The 14992-nt window shown below is 41.8% G+C and overlaps 1 protein-coding gene across 3 annotated transcripts in view; it reads left to right on the top strand.

Moving 5' to 3' along the window:
- prkcz (protein kinase C, zeta) overlaps positions 1-14992 on the top strand; it is a 169339-nt gene that overhangs the window by 100356 nt on the left and 53991 nt on the right. For all 3 annotated transcript variants that reach the window (XM_074682230.1, XM_074682232.1, XM_074682231.1), the window contains 4 exons: positions 503-558; positions 857-1051; positions 13149-13246; positions 13604-13690. In XM_074682230.1, coding sequence (XP_074538331.1) covers positions 503-558; positions 857-1051; positions 13149-13246; positions 13604-13690 — 436 coding nt within the window. The remainder of the gene's footprint in view (positions 1-502; positions 559-856; positions 1052-13148; positions 13247-13603; positions 13691-14992) is intronic.

Genomic DNA, 14992 nt, shown 5'->3' with positions numbered 1-14992 from the left:
CAGGCCTTCAGGCTTGGTGACGGACACATCAGTTTGTTTTCTGTCATTTCTTTGTCACATCAGAAACCTCCTCCTCATGTCACAAACACTGAACATGACAGCAGACAAACTCAGTTTCCTCTGTATTTAAAGGAAGAGTCTGTTAGAACTATGTTACCCGCATTAACACAGAGAGTACATGACACACTCCGACACCTGAGTGTGCAGGTGAGGAAGCATCAGGTGTTTCTTGGAGGAGTGAATATCATACAGACTTCTTTATTCAGTCTCTCTGGAGCTGCTCTCTAACCTCACCTCTGAGAACCTCACACTGAGACTGTGGACTGATGTGGTCTCTGTGACGGCTCTGTGATGGTCAGGACATCCCATGGACTGACCTACTTTCACTGAGGAAAGCTTAACTGCTCTGTGTGCTCTGCCTCCATCTAGTGGCTGAAAGCAGAACAACAGCTGCTTGACTTCAGGCTGTAACTCTAATAATCTCCCTGTGTTTGTGTTTCAGTACCGTTTTTACCGCACAACTGTACAGTGGATAAAACAGAAGATGGAGATTCAGAGGTGAGTCTTTGTGTTCTTCAAATGTGATGTCGGTCATGTTTTTGAGAAGAGCATGGATCATTTCTTTTTAAAACCATCAGAGCATTGCTGTGTAATCATTCTTCAGCCTTAAACTTGACCAAAGAAACCTGTGAGATGGACTAAACTGTCAAACTGTACATAAACTGTGTGGTTTTCTACTCCTGTCTCTGTATAACTGTTTAACCTCCTACAGCATGTCTGCCACATTCATAGTTCCATTTAAAGTTTATATGTGATGTGAAAGACTTCAAACCCACTCTGACATCTCCTCCTGCAGGACATCAAGGCAGTGGTGGACGGCATCGACGGCATCAAGCTTTCTCCCGGTCTGGCTCTTGGTCTCGGGGACTTTGATCTGATCCGGGTGATTGGGCGGGGCAGCTACGCCAAGGTGCTGCTGGTGCGGTTAAAAAAGAATGAGCAGGTGTATGCCATGAAGGTGGTGAAGAAGGAGCTGGTGCACGACGATGAGGTGAGACGCTGTAAATGTACGATGACATAAGGAGCTGGCTCATGAGGGACCAACGTAATTTATATATGTTTTAAGATTCACACAAACACTGAGGTTCTCAAATGTTACAGATGAACAGATCAGGGGTCCGTTTCACAAAGCAGCTTTAATGAAAACTCTGAGTCTGTTAACTCTGAAATAAGGGTTTCAGAAAGGGAGGTTAATCAAACCTGAGAAAGAGGGGAAACTCAAGCCTGTTTCACAAAGAGGTGTAACTAAAACTCTGTGTCTGTTACTCTGGCAACTGAGCCTCTGGATCTAACCTGGTGGGGAGCAGGTTTTTCTCACTGAACTTTGACTTTTTCTCTGTCTCTGCCCTCTTTCAGAGCCACACACCATTTCATTTCCTCATTCATCCAGTCAGCAGTGAGTTTTGGCGTAGCCTTGTTTTAGCCATCTGTCATTATCCATAGCATAAAAAAATCAGAGTCAGTAGTTGGTCAGGCACTGTAGGTGTCACCAAATTTTTTTTTACTGACATGGCATGTTCCTTTGTCAAGGACCCCGTGGATGAAGGTGCAGCATTACTGTACAGAGGATTAAAAATGCGTCAGGAGTTGATCATCAGACGGCACATGTACTCGCATTTCCACACAGTTACCTTATTGAGCGGCACAGTTTCCCGTCTCAATCGTTTGCATTCACAACTTAATCCGTCTTTACATTTGAAACATTACCGCTCACAGTCATGTGCTCACTTCTCAGCAGATATTGTGTGTTGCACTGCGTTTCTGTGCAAACAGAAGTTTTTTGTATATCGGAGATGCTGAGCATTTAAGTAAGGCAACTGTACGCAGAGCGGTCTGAAAAGTTGTCAAAGAGTACAGTCTGCTTCAGCATTTTTAACACCAAGCATGGAGCTAAGTTTGCCAAAGGGAGCCTTAAAGAAAAACAACAAATAGAGAAAGATTTAGAATGCAAACTGCAATCTCAGCAGGATGTGTTCAAGAAAGCCACTACCAAAAACAACATGGCAGTGAAAGCTAGCTTTACTGTGGCTGAAGAAGTTGCCCGTACTGCAAACTCTTTTCCAGAGGGAGCATTTTTGAAGCAGGAGTTTTATTTTATACTACATTTAGTTACATTCAGCTACATTCTTACAGTTACATCTGGCCCTTTGAGGGAAAGTGAAATAAGTTTGACACCCCTGATCCGGAGGTTTTTTTCAAAGTGTAAACCAAAGAATTACAAAGAATTAAAAACAGTTCCTCGAGAAGAATGGGACAAGATGAGCCCAGAACAGTGTGAAAGGCTGGTCCAGGATCAGAGCTCTGCTGCTGCTAACAGCAGGACTACAATAACAATACTAACAATAATAATACATTTAATTCAAAAGCGCCTTTAAGATAATAAAACACACAATTAAAAGACAATCACAGTAAAGATAATTAAAAACCAACAAACAAACGGAGCGGCATGACAAAAATGACATAAACATGAATCTGATGATGTGCTGGCTTATTTATTTCCTCTTCAGTTTTTAACACATTATCATTTGTAGGCTTTGACACCATCAGTGTTGCGAACTGACAGATTAAAACTGTCAAGAATTTATATTTTGTTTGTTTGTCGTGTAAACAGCAAGTAAAAAATCAACTTCATCTTGATTGGTTTATGTCCGTCTAGTGCAGCCACACTTTTTGGGACACTAAAAAGACTTTTACACAAATATTTCATGAGAAAATTTCAGATGTGTGAAATTTTAAGGGTGCCCGAGGACTTGTTTCCACCACTGTGTTTTCAGATTTATGTCACAAACATTCAGCTACAGGTATGCAAAGCATTTTCCTACAAGTGACTGATGGGGTTTGTCCTCCAAACAGCAGGGGGCACTGTAACCAAATGGTACTTCAGTATCCTCTGTGCAGTCTTGAGTCTGGACAGTTTTCTGTCTTTGGGCCTTTTTCAATCCGCCCCCTACACACTCCCCCTCCACGAGTGCACTCCGTCACGGAGTCACACTCGCAACTGAATGAAGTTCACTTCATCAGGGTGTAGGGTATAAATACAGCTTTGGGACAGAAACTTCCCTCGATCTCAGGCGGAAACAGATAGACAAAGATAAAAAAAAAAGAAAATATAACGTAGAAAATACACAAGAAACTTACTCCCACGCTTCTTTGGCTGCATTTCTTTTTTTATTGAAGAGTTTTGCATGTTTCACTCTCACTTGAATGAATTCTTTTGTTTTTGTGAAAGTCCCTGTAAATATTAGACACTTAAATACACACAAACTGTCTGAACAAATGCAAGGCAGGCCTTAATCAATGACATGTACATTTAAAGTTGTGAACATCTGAACTCACGCGAGAACGCGAGAACGCGAGAACGCGCAAATGGAGGGTTAGTGGGTAGGGAGAGTGTGTAGGGGGCGGTTTGAAAAAGGCCCTACGTGCTCAGCGAAGTGGTTTGTTGTGATGTCTGTAGTAAAAGAACTTGGAGCAGATAGGGGATTTGTAAAACATGAAATGTTGTTTATGTTTTGACAGGAAGTTGGCTCCATAGGCGTGAAACAGTGGCAGGACAGGGTAGGAGCAGAGCTTCATTTGAGCTTGATGTTGTGTTGGAGTCTGTATGAGGGGGAGCTTTCTGCTCCACTGCTGTCTGAAAAATGCTGTTCCTCATATCAGCGTCTGCTCTGTGGATTCGTGCAGGAGACAGAGACTTTTAGTGCATTTAGTCAAGATGTAGAAATGATCAAAAACTGCAAATAGTTATTGAATTACGCTCCATTCAGTCTCCTCTCTGAGTGCATTTTGTTTCCATCCTAAACAGCTGAACGCCAGAAGCTGTTTTATTTATTAACAGGCTGAATGTTCAGTTCTCCCTCTGAGGCCCCACATCTCATCTCATAATCCCTGAAATCTGATTAACAAGACTCGGTAATGAATGAAATCCGGTTTATCTATTTTACATCTTCCTCTGTGTGTTTGGTTAAGCTTTCAGCCTCAGAGCTGCTGACGTCTGATGAGCAAATGCAGAAACTCACAGAAAGCATCAAGAAGGTGACGTCACAGCGTTTCTCTGAGCAGCTGCAGCCTTAAGTGTGCACATCGCTGCTCTGCTTCCTGCTGAGGAATCAGAGTTAAAGTTCAGCATTATGTGCTTTGACTCAGAAGTGGATTGTCCCACAGAACATGGACGCTCACAACCCAAAAACAAGACCACAAGAAGTTTTCTTTTGTTCTGTTGTTTGTTGACGTGACTTTTTAAGGCGTGTTGATGTGTTTGCATGTCAGAGTCAGAGATAGCTTGGGGTTTGCTCCTTTAAACGATGAAGGCTTGTAAGAATCCCATCTCTAGCCTGCGTGACTTTATGTGCTCGTTTGCAGGGAAGCAGGGAGTGATCCTGTTCTCTACCTGAAGGGTGGACCTCTTCATGAGTGGGCTCAGGTGGAGCTCTAAAGGCTTTCTGTCCAGGAAAAGAAATGAGAGGCTGTTTCACGCTCCTGGAGGTGAATTTCAAACACTTTTTGTAGGTCATGTTCCTGGAGCTGGCAGGCAGCTGGTTTTTGGATTGTAGAGAGTGTGTAATGTGTGTAACCTCTCTTTCCAGGCGTGAATGAGTCAGGATGAAAGGAGCTCTGGGTCCTGGAGGGCAGGGGTTTAAAATATGTTGGACTATCTTAAAGGAATGAAGATATGGAGAGCAGGAGGTGTAGGAGACTCCTGAGAGGGATGAGGAGAAAGAATTCAGTGGAAGCGTGGGTGGAGACGACACAAAAGTGGTGGAGAGCTTATGAATTGAAGAAAGGCTTGAGCAGGAAGCAGGAATAAGTGAGTGGGTGACTCACGGAGGAGATGAAATCCAGGAAGAACATTGGTTCTTTTTTTTTCTGCTGTGATGAATTGCCAGATGAACATGACGTGAAATCCATTTCTAAAAGGAAAAGTCTGCAAAGGCAGGAAATCTGTAGACATACAAACAGCTCCCATGTTTCCTTCACTGTGGGAGGAGCTGGCAGAGCACGCTGCTGCTGCTTATCTCCACAGGATGACAGTCACTTCACTCACTAACTCTGCAAAACAAAACAAACTTCAGGGTTAACCACTTTAAGGGTCACTTCACACATTTTACAGGAAAAAAAGCATTTATTTATATATATTATGATATATATATTTTTTTGGTTTAAGTTGCTCTTGCTCAAGCGCAGCAGCAATGCTGCTGAAAACATGGAGGGACACACACTAAAGAAGGAAAAACCAGAATCGGCAAAACTCACTTGTTATTTGAAAAAATGTGCTTTAATGGGATTAATGTCCACAAGTTGAAACCCAATCAAGACACTGATTTTTCTGTGGGGAGAAATTAACCAACAGTAGCATGGAACCAGCACATCTTTAGAGGCATTTTTATTGATTTTAGTATTATTTTTTTTATTTTAAGTAAAGTTTAAGTCTCTTTTTGCAAAGGAATGTTTATCTATTGTTCAGTTAACAAATTAGGTTTGAGAACAGCTCTTTTTTTTCATACCAAAGAGGGACCATTAAAGGGGCTGTGAGGAGTTTCTAAGAGACCCTGAAAACGTCTTCCTCCTATATACATGCCTGATCGTAATCCACAATTTAAATTGGGATTATCAGAACCAATATTACAAGTAATTTTAAAATGTTACGTCTTAGCTTTCCAGTCGGTTCAAGACCGGATTGATTTACGGCGCATGATTGTCTCACTCTCCGCACCACACCTTCTGACAAAGTTTAGATCTATGTTTTTCTCTGCTGAAAACAGTTTCTGTGATTAATTTTGTAGTGATGGTGGACACTGGAGCCTAACTGTCAGACAGAAAAAGGAGAGAAAGGCAGAAGAAAGAGAAACAGGAGAGAGACAGAGCACCAGCTAAAGGCTAACACACAAGCGAAAGGCTAAAACATGAGCTAAAGGCTAAAACACAAGCTAAAGGCTAACACACAAGCTAAAGGCTAAAACACAAGCTGAAGGCTTAAATAAGAGTTAAAAGCTAAAACCCAGGTTAATGTGTTGGTGCTAACGTTGACTCCAACCCGCTGTCAGCAGTTATTCTGCAGTGGTCTGTTCAAACTTGAGAGGCTCAAGTATAAAGACAGGCAGGTCTTTGTTGAGGTAAGGGGTCACGAACCCGGAGGGCAAAATTTTTTTTGACAGAATATAGGAGCTAGCCCAATGCTAGCTACTGAGGCTCCCTCCGGCGTTGCTTCATTGACGCGCTTCACCTGCGTAACTGAGCTGCATCTCCAAAGATCAACAAATAGCTCGTCTTCATTGCAAACAATCACATTTATTTCCATGAAAGTGTTCCTTTGATCAACCCAATCATCACATGTCAGCCCACAGCATACAGCGTGCAGCGGTCAAAAACTTTTTTGCCCTCCGGGTTCGTGACCCCTTACCTCAACAAAGATCTGCCTGTCTTTATACCTGAGCCTCAGACATACAGCGACACCAAGTGTTAAAACAGTGAACTATATTTGGCTCCTACGCTATCAATAAACTGAAGTGCCAGGTTACGTTAGCTCTGCTTGGTGAGGTTGGAGTTGGTAGATGAACTCTGGTAGGACAGAACCAGGATTCACTAACGTTACACGTTACAGACACGTCTCAGAGCACCGGGCTGTGAGTACAGATAAATATAGACAGCTACTAAACTATGGTACAAACTGACAAAGTTAGCTTGTTGTCACGTTAGCCTAGGAATACATAGTAGCACAGGGTTGCTAGTAGCACTTAACGTTGTAAGTTTGTTCTTATGGTACAAACTTACAAAGTTTGCTTGTTTACACAATGGTTATGAATCCAGTAATGAACAAAAATTTTTGCCCCCCAGCACCTGTCATCATGCCCCCCTGTTTAATTTTGTCTGACGCCGACTCTGGGTTAGCACACTGCTAAGCTGCAAAGCTAAGGTAACCCTGACTCGTTGTTGCGTTTCAAACCATAGAGCTATGTAACTGTACCTTACCTCCTTGCACCTGGCGTTGTATCCTGTAAAAGTTGACTTGAACAAGAAAATTTGATCCAAAACAAACACTCAGGGTTAAAAGTCACATCCTACGACGGTGTGTGTGAGTTAGTACAATTAAAACAGATCCTCCTTGTAGCATTTTTAAGTCGACAATTATTTCTGTGTGCACAAATCTTTTCATTATAACATGTCTTCAGTTGAGTATAATTCTATAGTTTCATGCAGTTATAATGTTTTGTGCAATAACAAAATAAAGATGCATCATGACTTTTAGGGTTAATAATAATGTTACTGTGACAAAAGAATATTTCATAAGTCAGACACTAATGGTACAGCGCTTGTTAGTGGAGACTTGGTAGAAAAAAATCACAGGGGGAACACGACTGAAAACAGTTTGAAATCCACTGGCTTAACATCAGGCTGGAAACAGAAAACAGGGAGCATGACTTTAATTCTGTAACGTCAAATCAGCTGCGTCTCTTGTTATTCAAATTTCTGCAAAATTCTCTCATTCTGCTTTCTTTTTACAGCCTAAGAAAACAAAACAAAAACTACCTGACAGGACTTCTATCTACAGCACTTCTCTGGTTCCATAAAGACGCCTTACAGCTTTGTAGGAAAGGTATTTGATTCAGAGGACAGTGAGGGAGAAGAGCTGTATGCTTTTATTTTGAAAAAGTTGGTTTTGAATTGGTCCTCAGTGTGCTGTCCATCCTGTCTTTAGACCCCTCACAGTGATCACAGGAACTCAAACAAGGGGGGACATACTAAGCCTTTAGCTCTGCTTCATGTTCTCTGTTAATTCATAAAGAGCAACATTGTACATCCAGAACCAGCAGCTTGAAACTCCTCACAGGAGCTTTGTCAATCAAAAGTCATGACAAGAGGGTTAAAAATCATCCAAATTTATCTACAAGCACCTTATTTGTTCTGCTTCAGGGTAAATGATAAAACTAATTTTGTCTTTGCACATTAAAAAATAGAAAAAGAAAAAGGTAAATAAAATAAAATGTCCAAACAAGTTTGAATTTTGATGCATTTTGCTCTGTTATCTTCAGTCTGTGCAGAGATCTACAGGATTCAAATCTAACAAAACTTAATTTTGTAAATGACTCATTATCAAACATACACAACCCTAACTGTCCAGTGAAATAAACATGAAACTTTGAACCTAGGTCTATTTCCCACTTGTGGCCCATTTCCCATCTCTTTGCAATACAACTAACAAAGTGCTTCACAATGTGCAGTAAAAACAGGTACAAATGAATGAATAAATAAATAAAAAGATAGAATCACAAAAGAAACCTTTAAAAGCTTAATAAAACCTCTGACATCTGGCTCTTGCCTTGTTTGCTCCTCTGTCCACAGTCCTCTATGAAAATTGAGGCATAAAAATCACCAAGATATAACTTTAAAAGTTGATAAATGAAAAAAAAACTTGACAAACTTGCTCAAAGAGCCAAAAAATAGATAAATCAAAGAATAGTCCTGTCTTGTAATATTTATCCAGCAGATGGAGCTGTTGATCAACGTGTATCTCCACCACCTCGAGCTGCTGGTCTGTAGTGTTCCACATTGGAGTGTTTGTGATCCAAGATCAAGACTGTGCTGTGAAACAGTAAAAACTAAGAAAAAACAAAAGATTGATTAAATAAATTAGTAAAGTTATCAGTAAAAGTATCAACTACAGGAAACACTAAATATTCTTACCTTAAAAACGTGAATTGAAGCTCTGTATCCAGAGCTGCTTCATCACCAAAATCTGCTCAAATGACTTGACACAAGACTCCTCTCTGCCTCCTCGACTCTTTCACACTTGAATTCTTAAAAATCTGATTCTGTAATCTGAAGGGAGACGAATAAAACCCAACCATCTGCGTCTCAAAGATCTGATTGACCTGTAATTAGATGAATTTAGAGAATTATGGTGATTTTATTGGACTTCCTGTTTTCATTAATGCATGTCTTCATTCATGCTCCATAGTTTAATAATTCATGTCTGTGGTCGTCTCACTGCTCTGTGTTCTGAGCAGTCTCTCTCCAAACTACAGACGAGCAGCTCGAGCTGTGTCTGTGATCCTGCAGGATTAAACGAAACCAGTTGACCAGAAGGAATGTGTTATCATGCTCGCACCATGGGGTCTCTATTGTGATGTCATAAATTAACCATGCATGCTGCTGGAGCACAACATGGGGCGCTCAAAATTTAGGCTCCGCTCGTATAAAATATTTACAACCATCAACTTAACGACACTTTAAATCAGCTTAAAACCTCCTGGCCTCAGGCTAAACGCTCACAGTGTCTGTTCGTGAAGTGTGAACACGTAAACAGCTCTGACTGATAACACAGCTTCATGTTTCACAGAGCTGCAGAGAAACTCTGACCATATTTAAACATGGTATAAAGGTCATGTAGCATGCCGTGTTTTATTTAACAGAGGATTGAACCAGGAAGGAGTGTCTCAAACTAGCAGGAGTTGTGTGTGTGCTGGAGGAACATGCAGTTACACACACTATGACACAAACACAACAGCAGAAAACCAGGATAGAGAGAGTAAAGGAGCATGAGCTGCACCATCACTTCGCCAATTCACTTGCAGTAAATGTTACAGACTTTTGCTGCGTTCTTACCCAGACTTTACCCAAACTTTACCCAGACTTTAGTGGGATTTGGAGGAAAACATCACCTCAAAGCCAGGGATCAGATTCAGCAGATCCTCCTCCTCATGCTCCTCATCTACAGACGTCTTATATTCAGGAGCTGCAGGGAGTGGAAAAGAGGTTCCTGGGCCCATTGTTGTCTCTTCTCCACCCAGGCCTGTCGAGATGTTGCAAATTAGGCCAGTAATGAGAGAAAAAAAAACATCTGCATCACACCACCAGACCAGTAGAGGGCATAAAGACGATGACAAAGGCCATCCAGCAAAGATGGCACCATGGAAGGAAAAGACAAGCTGACTCACCTCAGTTAGCCTGTTACCATGGAGGAAGTTCAGCCTGTGCTGGTTCTGATGGTGCTTTAATTCACTGATGATGGATTTGTCCACTCTCAAAAGGAAAAAAGCTCCAGAGACAGAGCGCCAGTTGATCTCTGCTGTCTGAAGGAGGAAAGCTGAGACGGAGCCGTGTGTCAGCCTAAAGGCGTAGTCAGTGGTCTGGGAGAAAATGAGTGGAGAGGTTGTAGATAAAAGAATTTACACCTGCCTCTCCCTTCATACCCCACCCCTGGCTCCACACCCGAAAGATGATGGACGTGCACCATTATGGAAAGACCATAGAAACGGCGTAGCGGAACATGGCGGAGGCTGGACCAGCAAACGCTCGAGGGTCAGTTCACTAAAATACATGAAGCCGTATTTGTTGCTTTGAAAGTAGTAGTAGTGTGATGGGTTTTAGTAGCATTGTAGCAAAAGATATTATGATATTTAGATATATAAATATTATCTGATCAAAGACGTGCGATGCTCCACAATAGAAAGGCCCAGGTTGTTGAGCTTGCCTTTGAAAGAGACTTGACCCACAGATGCACGACGGAGCGGGAGGACGCTGTCCTCAGAAGATTTAGCTGCAACACTCGCCGGCTCCAGCTGTTTTAAGGCCATTTCTATCTTTAGCTCGCAACTATTGTTTGGGTTTCGTGGTTCTTTGATTGCTGAAAGGTGTTTGATGTTCACTCTAATCTTGGTGCGCTAAAGGCGCATGGTTGTGTTAGCACTGGAGGGAGAGAAAAGAGAGGGAGGGGCGTGGCTTTCGTTGTGGTACAGTGCTTTGTATATGTGAATTAGAATTTTACACAATGGTCATGAATCCAGGAATGAACAAGAATTTGTACCCCCTGCACCCGCCACAATTCCCCCGTTTAATTTTGTCTGATGCCGACTCTGGGTTAGCACACTGCTAAGTTGCAAAGCTAAGGTAACCCTGACTCGTCAGAGAACAGTAGCCACAACTAGACTGCCATAATTGATAACATCACAACAACAGTACATTATGGCAGATTAGACAATAAGATGAAAGCCTGACAGCTGTTACTGTGGTTCTGTGAAGCACCACATAGCTAATGTGGCTCACCTGTCCAGCAGAAAGATGGCGACATCCGCGTCCGTTATCAGCTCTGTTAAATCGCAGAGTTCCCTCCACCGTCAGAGAGCCACACCAATGTTGACCCGGGTCTTCCCTCTATAATGGTCACAGACCTTCTTTTTCATTTTATGCTCTTCTGTCCTTTTTCTCTTGGGCTGTTTTTCGGCCATTGCTACTGTTGGTATCACATTGCTTTCTTACACTAACTGTGCATGCTACGCAACATCCAACTCCCCCTCCCCCCTCCGTCTGATCTGCGCATGAGTATGATCCACCCCCTGGGTGTGTGGGGGTGTACCCTATTTTGGCGGCTTGGTCCGGGCCACAGTATTTACCTGCTGAAATTCAGAGCCAAGGCTGTGTATTGAAACCGAACTTTTTATCAACATGCTGTCAGTGATGATATCTTATGGATGGAGAGAAAAAATACGGCGATTTTGACAAACAGTGCAGATTAGACAATCGCTGACAACACCTTTAGAAAGCAACTCTGATGACCGAGGGCATGGGCGGGATGCATCCTTCTCAAACAGCTTTAGATTTTAATACTGAGCTGATGAGCAGATCATGACATAAATATACACACAGCTCAGGGCTTGACATTCACTTTTTTTTCGCTCACCAGCCACTGTGGCTAGTGGTTTCCCAGGGTTACTAGCCACCCAGCATTTTCACTAGCCGCAATTTTGTTGTTGGATAATTATGTTTAATATGATTAAAGCTGACTATGTTATGCTAAAGTTTACCCAAGGTTGATAAGCAACCTTTTTAACTGTAAATAACCCCTCAGCACACTCAAATCAAGATGACATAAATGTTTAACACCACAGGTCATTATTAGGTATTCAGTTTTTAAAGGGTTGTGTTCAAGGCTGTTCTCCTTTTATATGAAAATACACAGTCTATTAGCACAAAGTCATAAAAGGAGGAGTTTATTATTGCATATAATAAAAGTTATGAAGGATGAAGTTTAATTGAAAAGATAAAAAACTAAACTGAAAAAAATCCTAGCAAGAAATACTGTCTGCTTAAATATTCATTGACAACAGTAATTTTTCAGTAGTACAGTAAGTACCATACTTTCTGGACTATATGTTACTCCGTTGTATAATTATATGTTGTTTGTAGCGCCTCATATATAAAAAGACTTCATGAATGGATCCATGAGCAAACACTATGTGCAGGCAGTGCTCATGGGAGTTGTAGTGCCTTAGTCCCACATTACAATTGGATTATTATTTCAGATGCTGTTTCAAAACACTACAATAAATAATTCAACCTGCCAAAGTGGCTAGTAGGAGTGAAAGATCCACCCATATACACATATATCAAGCTAACCTAGAATGACTTCCCCAGGACTTCTTCTGTGTTTAAACAGCTGTTGAAAACTGGATGTCCATTGACACGTTCAGCTGAAGGTCTCCAGTTTGCAGGGTCACTCTTTTAACTGGAACGCCAGGAGCTGACAGAGACACATTCTTACCATCAGGCTCAGAGAAGACCATTGTTTAGGAGGAACTAAACCAAGTCCAACACTGCTGGGGAAGGGATGGGGAATAAAAACACTGAGAGTGCTCAACCAATCAGAAACCTTCAGCTTGCAGGCCCCGATCCCAAAAGTTCCTGGGGTTCCCCTAGTTAAGGATCTGCAAACACTTAATGCAAAACAATCAGTCTGATTTCCAGCTCCCAGAGATTTCAACATGGATGCATTTGATTGAAAATGACTGAAGCAAACCTGCGTGAACCTCTGTGCATAGAGGAACTGGAGCTGGATGCCTTTGCTGAGCCCTGTCAGCCATGCACTGGAGTTAAAGTGTGCACGTCACCAGTTTAAGTTTCTCTCCTTTCAGATGTTTTCTGCTGCCTGTTTCTCCTCGGCCTCGGCCTCTAAAGCAGAAACAGAGACATCCTCAGAGAGACGGTTATTCTCAGACTGACTACATCCATCATCGGTCTGTTTAACCACATTGATCAGACTCATTGATTGTTAATATATTATCTCTCCTCCGTCTGTCTGGCTTTCTCTGCAGGATATCGACTGGGTGCAGACAGAGAAGCATGTGTTTGAGCAGGCGTCCACCAACCCTTTCCTGGTCGGTCTTCACTCCTGTTTCCAGACAGAAAGTCGGTAAGAGAGCGATCAGCCCGACACTTCATGAGAGCTCAGTCTGAGTGGAAAGCCAATACGTCTCAGTTAGAGCTCAGGGAACCTGACAGGAGCAGGGAATATGGCTCTGTGATGAGGAGGAGCTCTGTTTAAAGCATACACTGTGTTTATTGATGAAAGAGAATCAAAATCATCCTGGAGTAATGAGCCTTTCCTCTGATGCCTTCATCAGGACTAATGTCTGACAATGGGGTACTTCCCAGTTCGTAAAAAGATAAAACAGCAAACATGAACGCTCTTCATCTCTTTATTTTGCACGCTTTCTAAGAAGTAATGATCCTCATTGATGGATTTTATTTCCCACTCTCTGCTCTCCAGGTTATTCCTGGTGATTGAGTACGTGAACGGCGGGGATTTGATGTTTCACATGCAGCGACAAAGAAAGCTCCCTGAAGAACATGCAAGGTAAACACCTGGTTCTACAACAGCTGTTTAATTTCATGATTTAGAACAGGTAAAATATGCATGTCCTGATCCTCAGCACAAGTATCTGAGTTTAATCCTGAATCTTAAACAAGGAATCCTCCTTTAGTATGTTGAACATGGATAGTACCAACGCCGGATGTTCGGACTGAGCGTGTGCAGAAACCTTCACATATTCACCTGTTGTAGAAATCCCTGAATGTGTCTGTCAACTGATCAAAACACTCCGTTCTGAGAATAGCACCTACGGCTGGGCAATTTATCGTGTTATTCTCTCTAAATGTGATTTCTTTTCAGAAACATTTCCATTCTAGCTGTTGGGTGTTTTCAGTTCCATTGCTTCAATAGATGACCCTTAAGTGTTTATCTGTGCGTGTTCATTTCAGTAACTTATTTCAAAATTACAGAATAAATGGAGTTCAGAGTGAAACAATTGTGAATTAACTGAAATTGAGGTACAAGGTTCAATTAATGGTGATTTTGACCCTAATAGCACCAGATCTTTACCAGATGTTTATGAGATCTACACCAGACTTGCTGAAATCATGAGGTCATCATAAAGATCTCCTTATGGGTTCAGACCTCAAACGTCTGTCGAATTAAGCTGCAGGCTCCACTACTGGTCCCCTTCCATCAATTCCTATAAGTTTCAGCTTTGCAACCATATTTACAGGTCTCCAGAGGCCTGGCCAATCATTGTTCAGGGGGTTTGTGGAGCAGGGAGCCTTAAAGAGACCGCAACTAAAACAAAGTGTTTCAGACAGAGGCTGAAGTAAAGGTTTTCTGAAACACCAGGGAGGAAGGAATAAGGATTTTATTGAGCTGTGAGTCATATAAAGATACTACAGGGGCACCAGAGGGTAAGAATACCCCATACCCTCTCTTATTCTGCTGCCCTCAGGCCGACACTATAAGTCGCAAAAAAACAGGTCATGCAGACTCAGAGACAGCTTTTTCCCCAGAGCCATCAGCGCTCTGAACAGTCATCCCAAAGTACAATGAACAATACATTCTCTCGTGTGCAATTAATAAATGTGCACCCCCCACCCCCTCCATCCAAAGTGCAATACACACTGCAACTGTAAATGTTTCATGTAGTAGTTTATATAGTGAAGTCAAACTTGGTATTTATATAGCACATTTTAAGTTGACCAAAGTGCTGTACAAGCTTTAAAACACAATCAATAGAAACGTAAAGAATAAAAACATAATCAATAAAAACGAAAAGTTATTAAAAAATAATTTTAAACAGCAGAAAGGTTTGAAAATAATAGCAGAAAAAAA

This window comes from Halichoeres trimaculatus, unplaced genomic scaffold (genome assembly GCF_033239565.1).
Source record: "Halichoeres trimaculatus isolate MK-OKI-2021-1 unplaced genomic scaffold, fHalTri1.1 fHalTri1_scaffold_11, whole genome shotgun sequence".
Classification (NCBI taxonomy): Eukaryota; Metazoa; Chordata; class Actinopteri; order Labriformes; family Labridae; genus Halichoeres; species Halichoeres trimaculatus.
The sequence above is the reverse complement of the archived record's forward strand: the minus strand, read 5'-3'. Positions and strand labels throughout refer to the sequence as shown.